This window comes from Thalassophryne amazonica, chromosome 6 (genome assembly GCF_902500255.1).
Source record: "Thalassophryne amazonica chromosome 6, fThaAma1.1, whole genome shotgun sequence".
Taxonomy (NCBI): Eukaryota; Metazoa; Chordata; class Actinopteri; order Batrachoidiformes; family Batrachoididae; genus Thalassophryne; species Thalassophryne amazonica.
The window spans coordinates 13,238,502-13,256,287 of NC_047108.1; the positions used below are offsets into that span (position 1 = coordinate 13,238,502).

The window sequence follows — 17,786 nt, forward strand, 5'->3', positions numbered from 1 at the left end:
CATCACTGAAAGCAGCCAAAGATAACGATACGTCTTTGGGATGGTTATGAGTAATTTTTTCTCTAATAGTTAAAATTTGTTAGCAAAGAAAGTCATGAAGTCATTACTAGTTAAAGTTAATGGAATACTCAGCTCAATAGAGCTCTGACTCTTTGTCAGCCTGGCTACAGTGCTGAAAAGAAACCTGGGGTTGTTCTTATTTTCTTCAATTAGTGATGAGTAGAAAGATGTCCTAGCTTTACGGAGGGGTTTTTTATAGAGCAACAGACTCTTTTCCAGGCTAAGTGAAGATCTTCTAAATTAGTGAGACGCCATTTCCTCTCCAACTTACGGGTTATCTGCTTAAGCTACGAGTTTGTGAGTTATACCACGGAGTCAGACACTTCTGATTTAAAGCTCTCTTTTCAGAGGAGCTACAGCATCCAAAGTTGTCTTCAATGAGGATGTAAAACTATTGACGAGATACTCTATCTCCCTTACAGAGTTTAGGTAGCTACTCTGCACTGTGTTGGTATATGCATTAGAGAACATAAAGAAGGAATCATATCCTTAAACCTAGTTACACAGCGCTTTCTGAAAGACTTCTAGTGTAATGAAACTTATTCCCCACTGCTGGGTAGTCATCAGAGTAAATGTAAATGGTATTAAGAAATGATCAGACAGAAGGGGAGTTTTCAGGGAATACTGTTAAGTCTTCTATTTCCATACCATAAGTCAGAACAAGATCTAGATATGATTAAAGTGGTGGGGGGACTCATGTACTTTTTGAGCAAAGCCAATAGAGTCTAATAATAGATTAAATGCAGTGTTGAGGCTGTCATTCTCAGCATCTGGTGTGGATGTTAAAATCGCCCACTATAATTATCTTATCTGACTAAGCACTAAGTCAGACAAAAGGTCTGAAAATTCACAGAGAACTCACAGTAAACGCAGGTGGACGATAGATAATAACAAATAAAACTGGTTTTTGGGACTTCCAGATTTGGATGGACAAGACTAAGTAGACAAGCTTTCAATGAATTAAAGCTCTGTCTGTGTTTTGGAATTAATTAATAAGCTGGAATGGAAGATTGCTGCTAATCCTCCGCCCCGGCCCGTGCTACGAGCATTCTGACAGTTAGTGTGACTCGGGGGTGTTGACTCAGTTTAAACTAACTATTCATCCCTGCTGTAACCAGGTTTCTGTTAGGCAGAATAAATCAATATGTTGATCAATTATTATATCATTTACCAACAGGGACTTAGAAAGAGAGACCTAATGTTTAATAGACCACATTTAACTGTTTTAGTCTGTGGTGCAGTTGAAGGTGCTATATTATTTTTCTTTTGAATGTTTATGCTTAAATAGATTTTGCTGGTTATTGGTAGGTCTGGGAGCAGGCACCGGTCTCTACGGGGATGGGGTAATGAGGGGATGGCAGGGGGAGAGAAGCTGCAGAAGGTGTGTAAGACTACAACTCTGCTTCCTGGTCCCAACCCTGGATAGTCACGGTTTGGAGGATTTAAGAAAATTGGCCAGATTTCTAGAAATGAGAGCTGCTCCATCCAAAGTGGGATGGATGGCCGTCTCTCCTAACAGACCAGGTTTTCCCCAGAAGCTTTGCCAATTATCTATGAAGCCCACCTCATTGTTTGGCCACCACTCAGACAGCCAGCAATTCAAGGAGAACATGCGGCTAAACATGTCACTCCCGGTCCGATTGGGGCGGGGCCCAGAGAAAACTACAGAGTCCCGACATTGTTTTTGCAAAGTTACACACCGATTAAGGTTAATTTTAGTGACCTCCGATTGGCGTAACCGGGTGTCATTACTGCCGACGTGAATTACAATCTTACCAAATTTACGCTAGCCTTAGCCAGCAGTTTCAAATTTCCTTCAATGTCGCCTGCTCTGGCCCCCGGAAGACAACTGACTATGGTTGCTGGTGTCGCTAACTTCACATTTCTCAAAACAGAGTCGCCAATAACCAGAGTTTGATCCTCGCGGGTGTGTCGTCGAGTGGGGAAAAAACGGTTAGATGTGAACGGGTTGGCGTGTACACGGGGCTTCTGTTTAGGGCTACGCTTCCTCCTCACAGTCACCCAGTCGCCTGCTTCCCGGCTGCTCGGGATCTGCCAGGGGGGAAACTAACGGCGGCTAAGCTACCTTGGTCCGCACCGACTACATGGGCCTGGCTAGCTGTAGAATTTTCCACGGTGCGGAGCCGAGTCTCCAATTCGCCCAGCCTGGCCTCCAAAGCTACGAATAAGCTACACTTATTACAAGTACCATTACTGCTAAAGGAGGCCGAGGAATAACTAAACAGATCACATCCAGGCAGAAAGTGCGGGAGAGACAGGAGAAGCCGCCATGCTAAATTGGCTAAGAGCTAGTAGCTACGCTAACCTAGCGGATTCCTAAAAACACGCAAGTGAATAATGTGTAACTAATTAGAGGTGATTCAGCAGAAGGATGCTTTAGTTAAGGCCGTAAAGATTACACTGGGAAACAAATCGTAATCTAGATAACTAGATCAATCTAACTGCGCAGATAAACAGCTAACAATACAGAAAAACACCGCTGTGCTCCGAACAGGAAGTGATACAATACCGCAGTGAGAGCCAACCACCAGTAGAGGCCGTTTCAGGCTCCCTCCTGTGGAACCAGCCCAATTCAGATCAGGGAGACAGACACCCTCTCTACTTTTAAGATTAGGCTTAAAACTTTCCTTTTTGCTAAAGCTATAGTTAGGGCTGGATCCGGTGACCCTGAACCATCCCTTAGTTATTGCTATAGACTTAGACTGCTGGGGGGTTCCCATGTTGCACTGAGTGTTTCTTTCTCTTTTTGCTCTGTATGCACCACCTACATTTAATCATTAGTGATTGATCTCTGCTCTCTTCCACAGCATGTCTTTTTCCTGGTTCTCTCCCTCAGCCCCACCAGTCCCAGCAGAAGACTGCCCCTCCCTGAGCCTGGTTCTGCTGGAGGTTTCTTCCTGTTAAAAGGGAGTCTTTCCTTCCCACTGTCACCAGTGCTTGCTCATAGGGGGTCGTTTTGACCGTTGGGGTTTTTCTGTAGTTATTGTATGACTTTTGCCTTACATATAAAGCGCCTTGGGGCAACTGTTTGTTTGATTTGGCGCTATATAAATAAAACTGATTTGATTTGATTTGAAATTGAAACTGACCTTTGTCACCATTCTTGCTGTTTTTCTCCATAACTCCATCATTAATCACACATAGCCCAAACTATACCTTTTGGAATCTTTATGATCAGGCAAATAATGTGGTATATTTTCAATATGATTGCAGCACCTTTTAATTTTGGCCCCTGTGTAATTCTTCAATTGACCTGGTTGCCTATTAACATTCAAGTGGCCAATCGGTTTTTCCACCGAACGTTTAAGGAGCAGTGTGCCAATTTTGGTGCTTGTTTCCAGAAATGAATGATTGTTACAGTTATCTGCTGCACTATTTGAGGGAAAACAGGTAGATCTCAACAAAGAGTGACTATGCAAGGACACTAGTGAGGGAAGCCACCAAGATATCCAAAAAATCTGAGGCTTTCGTGCATCATGCAATTTTTCTCTGATGTATCACAGAGAGATAGTTGGTGTTAAACTAAAGAGTGCACATATTTATGGATTCCAGCTTATTTCCGCTGTAGGTTTATGCAGACTCTTGACATGTGGGACAGTCCTGCTAAGCTCCCTGCAGATGTGCATACCGTGTGTCTGCAGTGCACAAGCTGCACAAAAGGATGTACAGGATTACGCACATGGAGTCACGATTTCATTTGACAGCTCTGTGTGTGTGTGTGTGTGTGTGTGTGTGGTGTGTGTGTGTGTGTGTGGGTGTGTGTGTGTGTGTGTGTGTGGTGGTGTGTGGTGTGTGTGTGTGTGTGTGTGTGGTGTGTGTGTGTGTGTGTGTTTTTGGCAGAAAAAAGATTGATATTGTTTTGAAGTCAGGATGCATGTGTGTCACTTGGGGAAACATACAAATGTGAATGAATCAGCGGACATTATCTGTTGCACGAGAGACTTTGGAACTGTCAAAAAAAGGAGCATGAGACCAAAAAAAAATGTTCTGTCCTGAGACATCTGTGGTATTTTAAATATGATCCCAAATCAATACATCTAAATCAAATAACCGTCACTTACTTTCTGTTTGTCTTCATCTTTGTATCGTATCTTATGCAGTCACCAGAGTGAAGGTGAATCTCACATTCAGTCTCATTCCAGAAAATCACATGGTGACTTGTCTCCGGCCTTGGTGTGAGTCCAGCAGCCTTTCTGATCCTGAGACACCTGACCTGCACGTTTTCCTGTCTACCTGCTCAACTGATGCCTTATTCATTAATGCTGCTGTTTCCCAGCTCTTGATTGGCTGAACACTTTTCTCCACTTATCCTGGATGCAGTGGCAGCAGAAGCAGATCATCCCACTTCCCTATCCTAAGCCGAATCCTGTAACTCTTCCCAGAAGATCCAGGGGTGTTCCCAACCCAGCTGGGAAATATAATTCCTCAGCATGTCCTGGGTCTGTCTTCCTGGGCCTCTTCTCAGTTGGATGTGTCTGGAAGACCTCCCTAGGGAGATGCCTCCTTCCATTGCGACGAAGCAGCAGCTCTACTCTGAGCCCCTCCCAGATAGAGGGAAAGAGCTTCTTACCCTGTCCAGAGAGTAAGCCCAGGAATCTCATTTCTGCCACTTGTATCTGCAGCCTTATTTTTTGGTCATTACCCAACGTTCATGACCATAGATGATGATAGGAGCATAAATCATCTGGTAAAATGAGAGTCTCGCCTTCTAGCTCAGATTTTTCTTCAGGATTGATGTTCTGTAAAAGCACTGGGGTGGTGGTCTACATCTTTAAAAGAGAGTACCGGAGTGTGTGTTCCACTTCTCAGCCTCCCTGGGAAAGCCTATGCCAGTACTAGAGAGGAGAATTGGACCAATAGTCTAATCTCAGTTCAGGAGGAGTAATATGGTTCTGTCCGGGAGGAGAGTTACTGCCGCAGGTGGAGGAGTTCAAAGTATTGCAGGGTCTTGTTCATGAGTGGGGGCAAGATGGTGTGAGCTCAACAGATACATAGGATGTAGCACTTATCAGGTCTGAACATAGTGTGAGAACTCCATCCCAAGAGCACACTATCAAGAAGCTAGGGCAGGGCAGTTAAGCGTGATGATTAAGGTTAGCTTTAGTTCATGATGTCACTACAGACCTTGCCTTCAACTGCATATCGCTAGTAGCTAAATAAAATGTTGAATGAGCTGATATTCTAAAGAAATAAAGAATATCAAAATTTCATTTTATTTAATATAAAGTGTTACCGAAGTTATAAATTAAGTTATAAACTACCTCCTGATAAACACTCTGAAACCACAAGCTGTACGATATGAACTGTGTGGACTCATCTCAGGCCATGCCTCTCGAGTCACTCTATTGAAATGAAAAGGGAAAAACTGAATTTTTTACTGTGAAATCAGTTTTTTGTGGACTTTGACGGTGAATACGTCAAAATGGTTAAGCCTATGCTTACAAAGAGCAGAAGTGAAGCCCAGCACAGTGTGAGAATGGTCTTCCAAAACTGGCTGGACCATGGATTTTATCCTTTCTGTTTTGCATGACCAAGAGAAAATTCTTAAAAAGCCTGTTGCCTCTCCCAGTGTGGTCTGGCCGTGTTTGGTTTTTGCTGTGGAATTGTGTTGTGCCATGCTAGTTTAAGATGCGATATGCAGGACAATGTCAGTCACGCTGCAGAAACTGCTTCTGAGTCACGAGTCAGACAGAACATGATGACTTGTGGCTGCTTTTTAACAGGAGAGCCGGACGTGGACCAGCTTGAGCATTTGTCTTATTGGCTATGCTGCGCTAAACTGACAGCTAAGCTAAGCTACAGGCAGTTGGTTTCTGGTGGAGCAAGACTGTTTTTTGTGGACAAAAAAGAGCAGTGCCACACAGTGGAACGATAATTCTACATGGCTCTCTGTGTGTGTAGGTGAGTGTGTTTGTTTGCCTATATGTGGCCCTGCGACAAACTGGCATCCTGTTCAGGGTTGTCTCATGCCTCACGCCCGATGATTGCTGAGATATGCTTGACCCCCCGCCCACACCGTGGTCCTTAATTGGGCATCACAGTCTCATTTGAAGGCGGGCACTAAACGGGGTAAAATATGATGCATGTGGACAAATTCATACTTTCGGGGACAGAAACGTAGCACCTTGCTGAGTTTTTGGGCAAATTACAAACAAACAAAGTGAAAATGCAAAGAAAAAGTGACAATGCAGGGAAGTGGACGTGTTGGTGGTTTGTTTATGACCCGGAGCACGTACACAGCTATTCTGGCTAGCTGTGTAGGTTAACACCTACCAACATGACCTATCTCGTCTCCCCTTCCCTTACTAGGAACCAAAAAAACTGCACTTTCGAACTGCTTCGGTGACTGCAGCCAAAACAAAACAGTGCACCATTTTCCTGTGTGAAGCTATGCTGTGTGTATGTGACCATAGGACCTTTTGTGGCCGGGACGGCGGTGGATCAACCCCGGACGGCTCGCACAAAAGACCATTCCTCTACCAGGTCAGCCAAAGGGAATTCCCTGTTTAGTCAAGCTAGCAGGAACATCTTTTCAATCAGGACCCAGGACCTTCATCCCTACATATCTCCCCACCATTTTTGACTTCGTCCCGAAGTCACAGGTGCATTTAAGCATGTTCTGTGACTACTCACATCCTGTCGACAACGCCAGTTGTGACCGTAGGACTTTTGTGGCCGGGATGGCATGGGATTGAACCCCAGATGTCTCGCACTAAACACCTCTACCATTCCTCTACCAGGTCAGCCAAAGGGAATTCCTTGTAGTCAAGCTAGCGGGAAAGTCTTTTCAATCAGGACCCAGGACCTTATCCTACTACATATCTCCCACCATTTTTGACTTCGTCCAGAAGTCCAGGTGCATTTAAGCATGTTCTGTGACTACCCACATCCTGCCGGGAATTTTGTGGTCAGCCTTCACTGATGTACAAAGTTTGTTAGAATCAGCAAGTAGTCAGGGGGTGGGGGGCAACAAACAGGCAGACCATAATCCCAGAGACTGACCTTTGACAAAATTCATCTTGCTTGGGTAATTCCAGAGCCCACCTATCATATCCATATGTGTCCTAACTTTGGTGAAAATCAGACTGAAAAACCTTAAATTTGACCTTTAACCCCAATGACCTTGAACCTAATGATTGACCCTTGACAAATTTTAATCTTGCCTGGTTAATTCCATAAACCACCTACAGTATGTGTGTGTGCTAACTTTGGTACAAAACAGACTGAAAAACTTAAATTTGACCTTTAACCCCAGTGACCTTGCCCTTCACCAAAACAAGCCCTTTTAGGGCTCGACCTTCAATCACAGATCAGGTGGAAATCAGGCCGAGGGTGTGTGAGGAGGACAGCTAAGGAACACCCTGTACGTTCACTTGATTTTAGTGAAATATCCCTGATTTAAAATTGACAGTTTACTGATTAAAATAAACTTTTATCATCATTCTGCATTTTCAGCACCTTCCTCCTTAGTTTCCTCTCCTTCTTCATTCCTCTCTCTCCTCGCTCTATTTCAGACCAGAACATTCCTGTTAATCAGAGAGTCGGTGCGGTGAAACCACAGAGGTGTTCACTCTGTTCTCACATTATTCTCTCTCCGTCACTCTAACGAGGTGGAATTGGATGCACTGTGTGTGTGTGTGGTGTGTGTGTGTGTGTGTGTTGTGTGTGTGGTGTTGTGTGTGTGTGTGTGGTGTGTGTGTGTGCATGCTTGCGCACAATGGGGCTTAATCACAGTCATATAGTTCAGGGACCACGATGTGGTTCCTCAGATCAGCAACAGAAACCAGGAGGAGGATCAGCACAGTATCGATTAGAGTCATTTACTGACTCTGCGGTTTAAACAGAGTTCAGTAAAATTTGGTGAATTGTTTTGGAGGTGATGCAGTTCAGGAAGTGGATCCAGGAATTTTTTTCCCCCCTTTTTCTTACTATTGCATGATTGGGAAATTTGATGAACCTATTGTCCCAATTACAAGACATGCCCTGATTAGAAGGCAAACTGCCATTTTTCAAGAAAAAAAACACTTTTTGAAGTCCCAATCAAATTGTTTTTTTTCTTAAAAAAAAGTACATTTATTTGAAAATTATGCAAATAAAACACAATTTATATGCAGTCTATCAGTTCTTTTTTCCACCACATACTGACACACTGACGCTTTTACAACCACAGCACCCTGACTATTTTTAAAATGGCCTCTTTGGGTTTGCTATCTTCTAACATTGTACTCTCTTCCCCCATATTTTTGGGTGCTTGAGGGTTGCTTGATGACTATTTATCACCATGAGTTTGAAGTCTGCATCATAATTTCTCTGCGGGTGCTTCTTAGTTACCTGACTTTTTAGTTACCTGGGTGATTACTTGGGGGGGGGGGGGGGGGGTAAGGTTAGACCTTACTCGTTTGAAGTGCCTTGAGGAAGCATTATTGTGATTTGGTGCTATATAATTAAAATAAATTGAAATTAATTGAATTGAATTTTGAGGTGCTCTATTTTCAGAATGATCAGTATGTTTCTCACTCATGCAGAGCTGTAAGCGAGTTAGAGATAGAGGTCACTTCAGTCCTGGGAGGCACAATAGTTTCATGGGTATTTAGCACCAGTTTCTTAATATGACACTAGATGTATCTCCAAGAAAAAAAGTCTTAAGGATAATCCAATAATTCCTCCAAAATGAATGCTTCATGAGAAACATCATGCATTTCATGACCATCTATCCAAAGCTGTACGATGGTCCACATCCAGATAATGATCCACATCTGGTGGACAAAATGTATTTCTGGACAGGTGTGGTCTAGCAGAATGGACTAAGGCACTCAACTAAAACTAAAGTAGAGTGTGGGGCTAGGCAAAATGCACTCTACTGATTGTCCTCAATTTTATTTTACTCCCTCCCTCCCAACAAACACACAAAACCACCATTTCTCATAAAGCTTGTGCACTTCATTATTCATTATTGCTGCAGGAAATAACCTTATCATCACATGCATGGTGTAATAAGGTCAGATTAAGGTTAGGTTAAGGTTGATAAGGAACAGCGGTGGTTGAGTTATATGTTGCTTAAAATGAAAACATTTGTCAATTTATTTCACTTCCAAAGCCTACAAATGCCACCAGACATTAGAGCACTTAAGTGTCACTTTACACAAATACAACATTTAATAATTTTTCACAGCATCCATCTGTTAGCACTCCTAATTTTTCAGTAATGCCAAAGCCCTGTATGGTAAAATGATGTTGGTGGAGCATCTCAGTCACCCAGGTTGTGGTATCCAAGTAGGCTGATTCAGGTCAAGTGGACCTTGATTAGTTCCTTGGTAAAGTGGCCTTGGGGCAACTGTTTGTTGTGATTTGGCGCTATATAAATAAAATTGATTTGATTTGATTTGGTAGAATGAGGAACCTTATCCAGAGGCAGAATGCATAAACCTTTGGTGTTTTGTTTTTAAATTGTGGGATGGGTGTTTTTTCTTCCCTGACTATCTCTTGATTGTGTACCATGAAGGAGGTTAGCGTCTATGACTCCCCTGGAAGAACACTAATTCGACACATACTTCTTCTCCAGTCAAGGCCAGTACACATTTGCAGCTGGTGGACTGAGATGATGCAGATGAAGGGTCTTGTCGAAGGACACGCACAGGAAGCGTGACCGGGAATTGAACCCCGGTCTACAGATTGGTAGGCAAACTCCTTATCCCACAGAGGTACATGTGTTCTCTGGCAATCAGCAAATTGTGTGCACATCTGGGTAAGGATCTCTATCTCTTGATGAAATCTAAACCCTATGATTAAAGGGTGAGTGAAATTATCTCTTCAGTATGATGTCATGTCTGTGAAAGCAAAAGTTTGGGTCAACATGTAAGAGAACTTTTACAAATGAGTGAATCAAAGAAGGATCAGCTTAGAAAAAGCCTGTTTGAGTTTTATGGGTGGGGTTATGAATCTACTGAATTCACGTGAGGATCTTCAGGAGTTCTGACAAAGTGAAATAGCCATTAAAGGGTTTGTTTTAAGTCAATTATCTTAACAGACACTCACCACTTCCCGGTCGTGGGTAAGGGACCCGGCCTTCATAGGCCCCCCACTGGTAGTCCGGGCCTCTTTATGAGCGAAGGGACCATTAAAGGCTTCTCTGATGTCAGCCATACGGTAAACGCATACGGCGAAACCCTGGAACACGTTACTGAAGAGGACACAAAACAGCACCCAACATTTACTAAAAAACTAATTAAAGAAATAATACACAGTAAAACTCGCCTAAACCATCATTGTATAAACCAGATATTTGCACTCACTGGGCAAGATCAAAAGTCCCATTCGTTTGTATGGTTTTCCATGTAATAAACATTGTATATACGGGATTTTGTATAACAGATTTTCGCTCACATCGGACAAATGTCCTGTCCGATCTCAATGCATTTCCATTAAAAATCCCTTCAACATATACCAGACAGAGCAGTCTGGACGTGCCCAGTAACAGAGGTATGAAATGAAGTTCAGCACTGACACTTGCCAATTTGAGGAAAGTGGGCACCGTATTTCCATGATAAAAGACCAGGCATTTATTTTTTCAAACCGTGCTCAGACACGGGACCTTGTTGCCTGCACTGTAATCAATCAATCAATTCAATCAATTTTTTTTATATAGCGCCAAATCACAACAAACAGTTGCCCCAAGGCGCTTTAGATTGTAAGGCAAGGCCATACAATAATTATGTAAAACCCCAACGGTCAAAACGACCCCCTGTGAGCAAGCACTTGGCTACAGTGGGAAGGAAAAACTCCCTTTAACAGGAAGAAACCTCCAGCAGAACCAGGCTCAGGGAGGGGCAGTCTTCTGCTGGGACTGGTTGTGCTGGGGGAGAGAAACCAGGAAAAAGACATGCTGTGGAGGGGAGCAGAGATCGATCACTAATGATTAAATGCAGAGTGGTGCATACAGAGCAAAAAGAGAAAGAAACAGTGCATCATGGGAACCCCCCAGCAGTCTACGTCTATAGCAGCATACTAAGGGATGGTTCAGGGGTCACCTGATCCAGCCCTAACTATAAGCTTTAGCAAAAAGGAAAGTTTTAAGCCTAATCTTAAAATTAGAGAGGGTGTCTGTCCTCCTGATCTGAATTGGGAGCTGGTTCCACAGGAGAGGAGCCTGAAAGCTGAAGGCTCTGCCTCCCATTCTACTCTTACAAACCCTAGGAACTACAAGTAAGCCTGCAGTCTGAGGGCGAAGCGCTCTATTGGGGTGATGATGGTACTACGAGGGTCCCTAAGATAATTGGACCTGATTATTCAAAAACCTTATAAGTAAGAAGAAGAATTTTAAATTCTATTCTAGAATTAACAGGAAGCCATGAAGAGAGGCCAATATGGGTGAGAGTGCTCTCTCCTCTAGTCACCCTCAGTACTCTAGCGGCAGCATTTTGAATTACTGAGGCTTTTTATGGGGACTTTGAGGACAACCTGATAATAATGATTACATAGTCCAGCCTAGAGGAAATAATGCATGAATTAGTTTTTCAGCATCACTCTGAGACAAGGAGACTTTTCTGATTTAGAGATATTGCGTAATGCAAAAAAGCAGTCCTACATATTTGTTAATATGCGCTTTTGAATGACATATCCTGATCAAAATGACTCCAAGATTTCTCACAGTATTACTATAGGTCAGGGTAATGCCATCCAAGTAAGGATCTGGATCTTTAAAAGCGGAATTAGAGGTCATCCATGTCTTTATGTCTGTAAGACAATCCTGCAGTTTAGCTAATTGGTGTGTGTCCTCTGGCTTCATGGATAGATAAAGCTGGGTATCATCTGCGTAACAATGAAAATTTAAGCAATACCGTCTAATAATACTACCTAAGGGGAAGCATGTATAAAGTGAATAAATTGGTCCTAGCACAGAACCTTGTGGAACTCCATAATTAACTTTAGTCTGTGAAGAAGATTCCCCATTTACATGAACAAATTGTAATCTATTAGACAAATATGATTCAAACCACCGCAGCGCAGTGCCTTTAATACCTATGGCATGCTCTAATCTCTGTAATAAAATTTATGGTCAACAGTATCAAAAGCAGCACTGAGGTCTAACAGAACAAGCACAGAGATGAGTCCACTGTCCGAGGCCATAAGAAGATCATTTGTAACCTTCACTAATGCTGTTTCTGTACTATGATGATTCTAAAACCTGACTGAAACTCTTCAAATAGACCATTCCTCTGCAGATGATCAGTTAGCTGTTTTAACAACTAACCCTTTCAAGAATTGTTGAGAGAAAAGGAAGGTGGAGATTGGCCTATAATTAGCTAAGATAGCTGGGTCAAGTGATGGCTTGTTAAGTAATGGTTTAATTACTGCCACCTTAAAAGCCTGTGGTACATAGCCAACTAAAAGATAGATTGATCATATTTAAGATCGAAGCATTAAATAATGGTAGGGCTTCCTTGAGCAGCCTGGTAGGAATGGGGTCTAATAAACATGTTGATGGTTTGGATGAAGTAACTAATGAAAATAACTCAGACAGAACAATCGGAGAGAAAGAGTCTAACCAAATACCGGCATCACTGAAAGCAGCCAAGATAACGATACGTCTTTGGGATGGGTTATGAGTAATTTTTTCTCTAATAGTTAAAATTTTGTTAGCAAAGAAAGTCATGAAGTCATTACTAGTTAAAGTTAATGGAATACTCAGCTCAATAGAGCTCTGACTCTTTGTCAGCCTGGCTACAGTGCTGAAAAGAAACCTGGGGTTGTTCTTATTTTCTTCAATTAGTGATGAGTAGAAAGATGTGCTAGCTTTACGGAGGGCTTTTTTATAGAGCAACAGACTCTTTTTCCAGGCTAAGTGAAGATCTTCTAAATTAGTGAGACACCATTTCCTCTCCAACTTACGGGTTATCTGCTTTAAGCTACGAGTTTGTGAGTTATACCACGGAGTCAGGCACTTCTGATTTAAAGCTCTCTTTTTCAGAGGAGCTACAGCATCCAAAGTTGTCTTCAATGAGGATGTAAAACTATTGACGAGATACTCTATCTCCCTTACAGAGTTTAGGTAGCTACTCTGCACTGTGTTGGTATATGGCATTAGAGAACATAAAGAAGGAATCATATCCTTAAACCTAGTTACAGCGCTTTCTGAAAGACTTCTAGTGTAATGAAACTTATTCCCCACTGCTGGGTAGTCCATCAGAGTAAATGTATGATCAGACAGAAGGGAGTTTTCAGGGAATACTGTTAAGTCTTCTATTTCCATACCATAAGTCAGAACAAGATCTAAGATATGATCACACATATCCCTGGATGTGACGAACCAAAGACCTTTAGATCAGAGCCCTCGCCCTGGCTCTCCGGAGCCTGACCCACTTGGTAAATCAGATATCGCAAAAGGCTGTGATTGGTCACTTTTCAGGTTTCAGTCCTTCCTCTCCCATCATATTTTAAAAGTTTTTGCAGTGTGCACGCTGATTTAATTTTGATCATACATTTGGCAGATAAGTCCGCAAGTATGACAAATTTCACAACACAGAGTCGGAAAAAGATGCTCAAATGACTTGCAATTCATGGAGGAAATTGTACACCTTATCTGTAGTTTGGAGGTTGATGATTGTATAAAGAAGCTTCTTGAGGGACAAATTAATCCAGAAAAACACACAGTTCCTGATGTAAATTTCATTAAGACACGACAGAGAATTTAAAAACTGTAATGCGCACATCAACGTCACTGCATGGCCATGACGTAACAGAGCTGCAGAAGCATAAATCAGGCTTTAGGGTTTTAAGGTATCACTCTGCAGCGGATATAGAAAAAAGAGCGACTTGACCAAATGTAATCTTTTTAATGCACATAATGCTCGGTGCTTATTTAGTATTTGTACTGATATTTAGTATTTGTATTGATTAACTCTACACTGGATATATCAGTTGGCCCATAATATTGGCCAGCATGAGTTTTTCATGAATATATCGGTATCTGGTTTATTTTTACCAATAAAAAACTTATTTTACCCAGCAAACAACACTTTGAGTGTTGGAAATGTTGTCATTATGTATTTTGCCCAGCAGCGAATACTCTCACAGGATTGTTTACAGTACTGTCAAACATGGTTGGGACCCCATCACCCCTTGGTCACATTAGAAACAGAGGCAAGGCAACCAGCTGCCATTCATTTTGAATCAGAGTGGGCGTCCCTGATATTAGTGACGGTATTTAAAAAAATACACATTGCTTGGGCTCTACTCCACAATGACAACATTTGATCCACAAGAAGTCTTTACGTCACCAAGCTTCTAGTCATGATCAATTAATTACATTCCTGTAGATAACTTCTACTCACTGCTCCATACACAAAATTTACAATTAATGGTGAACTGTAATCTAACCTTAAAGTATATCAGATGTATAAGAAAAAAAAGATTAAGGCTCCTGTTTGTACCTGATGGTACTGAAGATGGCATAAACATCAGGGTTCCTCTCATCTTTGGTCCTCAGCAGGAAAACATCCTCTGGTTTACAAAAAACACAATTTCAATTCCTGTGTGAACATTTGCATTTGGCTGCACGTGCAGTTCTTAAATAAATGATTAAAACTAAAGTGCACGTGTTTCTGACCCAGCTGGTTGAAGTGAGTGTCGATGCCGTGAGGTCCTGGTACTGAACAGATCAGTCTGGCTTTGATAAAAGTACTCCACTTGTTGACCAGAACTCTTTGACCGCCGACATCATTCTGCAGATGACAGAAAAACAAGATATCAAATAAATTTAATTTTAAAGTGTAGCAATGGTCAAAATGCAAATTTAAAATAGGGCACCTTTTTTATTTAAAGGTTGTTTTGTTTTTTCACTCTGCTATCAGACAAAGTTGTGTGTATGTTTATGCAATAAACCTGAAAAAGTAGACAGAAGGTTTGTGCAGAGTTTCTTTCTGTTTCAGTGAAATTAATGAAATTTAACTGATCCAGATTGACCTCCATTCTTCTTTTAGTGCAGTTGACAAGAGAATATTTACAGAGGAATCTTTCAGATGGTGAAACATGCAACAAATCTGAAACAAATACACATTACTCTTTTGAAAAATCCAATTGGCCACTTGAATTTTCAATTGGCAGCCAGGTAGGGGTCAGCTGAAGAATTACACAGGGGTCAAAATTAAAAGATGCTCCAATAATATCGAAAACTATACTACATTATTCCTCTGATCATACATTTTCCAAAAAAGGTATAGTTTGGACTAACAAAATTACAGCAACTTCAAATTTGACCCCTGTACAAATTTCCGTCCACACTGGTGACCTCTACTGGTGGTTGGCTCTCACTGCGGTATTGTATCACTTTCTGTTCCGGAGCACAGCGGTGTTTTGCTGTATCTATTAGCTGTTTAATCTGCGTAGTTAGATGGATCTAGATAACTAGATATCAATTTATTTCACAGTGTAATCTTCACGTGCCTTAACTAAAGCACTCCCTCTGCTGAATCACCTCTAAATTATTTACACATTATTCACTTTGTGTGTTTTTAGGAATCCACTAGCTTAGTGCAGCTACTAGCTCTTAGCCGGTTTAGCATGGCGGCTTCTCCTGTCTCTCCCACACTTTTCTGCTCTGGGTGTGAAATGTTTAGTTATTCCTCAGCCTCCTTTAGTAGTAATGGTACTTGTAATAAGTGTAGCTTGTTCGTAGCTTTGGAGGCCAGGCTGGGCGAATTGGAGACTCGGCTCCGCACCTTTGAAAATCCTACAGCTAGCCAGGCCCCTGTAGTTGGTGCGGACCAAGGTAGCTTAGCCGCCGTTAGCTGTCCCTCAGCAGATCCCGAGCAGCCGGGAAAGCAGGCCGACTGGGTGACTGTGAGGAAGAAGCGTAGTTCTAAACAGAAGCCCCCTGTACACCACCAACCCGTTCACATTTCTAACCATTTTTCCCCACTCGGCGACACACCCGCCGAGGATCAAACTCTGGTTATTGGCGACTCTGTTTTGAGAAATGTGAAGTTAGCGACACCAGCAACCATATTCAAATGTCTTCCAGGGGCCACAGCAGGCGACATTGAAGGAAATTTGAAACTGCTGGCTAAGGCTAAGCGTAAATTTGGTAAGATTGTAATTCACGTCGGCAGTAATGACACCCGGTTACGCCAATCGGAGGTCACTAAATTAATATTGAATCGGTGTGTAACTTTGCAAAAAGAGTCGGACTCTGTAGTTTTCTCTGGGCCCCTCTCCAATCGGACCGGGAGTGACATGTTTAGCCGCATGTTCTCCTTGAATTGCTGGCTGTCTGAGTGGTGTCCAAAAAATGAGGTGGGCTTCATAGATAATTGGCAAAGCTTCTGGGGAAAATCTGGTCTTGTTAGGAGAGACGGCATCCATCCCACTTTGGATGGAGCAGCTCTCAATTCTAGAAATCTGGCCAATTTTATTAAACCCTCCAAATCGTGACTATCCAGAGTTGGGACCAGAAGGCAGAGTTGTAGTCTTACACACCTCTCTGCAGCTTCTCTCCACCTGCCATCCCCCCAATACCCCATCCCCGTAGAGACGGTGCCTGCTCCCAGACCACCAATAACCAACAAAAATCTATTTAAGCATAAAAATAAAAATAAAAAATAATAATAATAATAATATGGCACCTTCAACTGCACCACAGACTAAAACAGTTAAATGTGGTCTATTAAATATTAGGTCTCTCTCTTCTAAGTCCCTGTTAGTAAATGATATAATAATTGATCAACATATTGATTTATTCTGCCTTACAGAAACCTGGTTACAGCAGGATGAATATGTTAGTTTAAATGAGTCAACACCCCCGAGTCACACTAACTGTCAAAATGCTCAAAGCACGGGTCGAGGAGGAGGATTAGCAGCAATCTTCCACTCCAGCTTATTAATTAATCAAAGACCCAGACAGAGCTTTAATTCATTTGAAATCTTGACTCTTAGTCTTGTCCATCCAAATTGGAAGTCCCAAAAACCAGTTTTATTTGTTATTATCTATCGTCCACCTGGTCGTTACTGTGAGTGTCTTTGTGATTTTTCAGACATTGCTTCGCTCAAAATGTAAATGAGCCCACCCACCACCTTAGCCACACTTTAGATCTTGTTCTGACATACCCAGCAGTGGGGAATAAGTTTCATTACAGTAGGTCTTTCTGAAAGCGCTGTAACTAGGTTAAAGGATATGATTCCTTCTTTATGTTCTTCAATGCCATATACCAACACAGTGCAGAGTAGCTACCTAAACTCTGTGAGTGAGATAGATTATCTCGTCAATAGCTTTACATCCTCATTAAGCACAACTTTGGATGCTGTAGCTCCTCTGAAAAAGAGAGCCTTAAATCAGAAATGCTTGACTCTGTGGTATAGCCCACAAACTCGCAGCTTAAAGCAGATAACCCGTAAGCTGGAGAGGAAATGGCGTCTCACTAATTTAGAAGATCTTCATTTAGCCTGGAAAAAGAGTCTGTTGCTCTGTTTAAAAGCCCTCCGTAAAGCTAGGACATCTTACTATTCATCACTAATTGAAGAAAATAAGAACAACCCCAGGTTTCTTTTCAGCACTGTAGCCAGGCTGACAAAGAGTCAGAGCTCTATTGAGCCGAGTATTCCTTTAACTTTAACTAGTAATGACTTCATGACTTTCTTTGCAAATACAATTTTAACTATTAGAGAAAAAATTATTCATAACCATCCCAAAGACATATCTTTATATTCGGCTG

General features: G+C 42.0%; 1 protein-coding gene across 1 annotated transcript in view; it reads right to left on the reverse strand.

Annotated features, from left to right (window-relative positions):
- Positions 1 to 17,786, reverse strand: part of sema3bl (sema domain, immunoglobulin domain (Ig), short basic domain, secreted, (semaphorin) 3bl) — a 271,055-nt gene that overhangs the window by 53,311 nt on the left and 199,958 nt on the right. Inside the window, exons 8-9 of the mRNA XM_034171771.1 lie at positions 14,687 to 14,801; positions 14,511 to 14,580 (exon numbers count right to left, since the gene is read on the reverse strand). Of these exons, the coding sequence (XP_034027662.1) occupies positions 14,511 to 14,580; positions 14,687 to 14,801 (185 nt within the window). The remainder of the gene's footprint in view (positions 1 to 14,510; positions 14,581 to 14,686; positions 14,802 to 17,786) is intronic.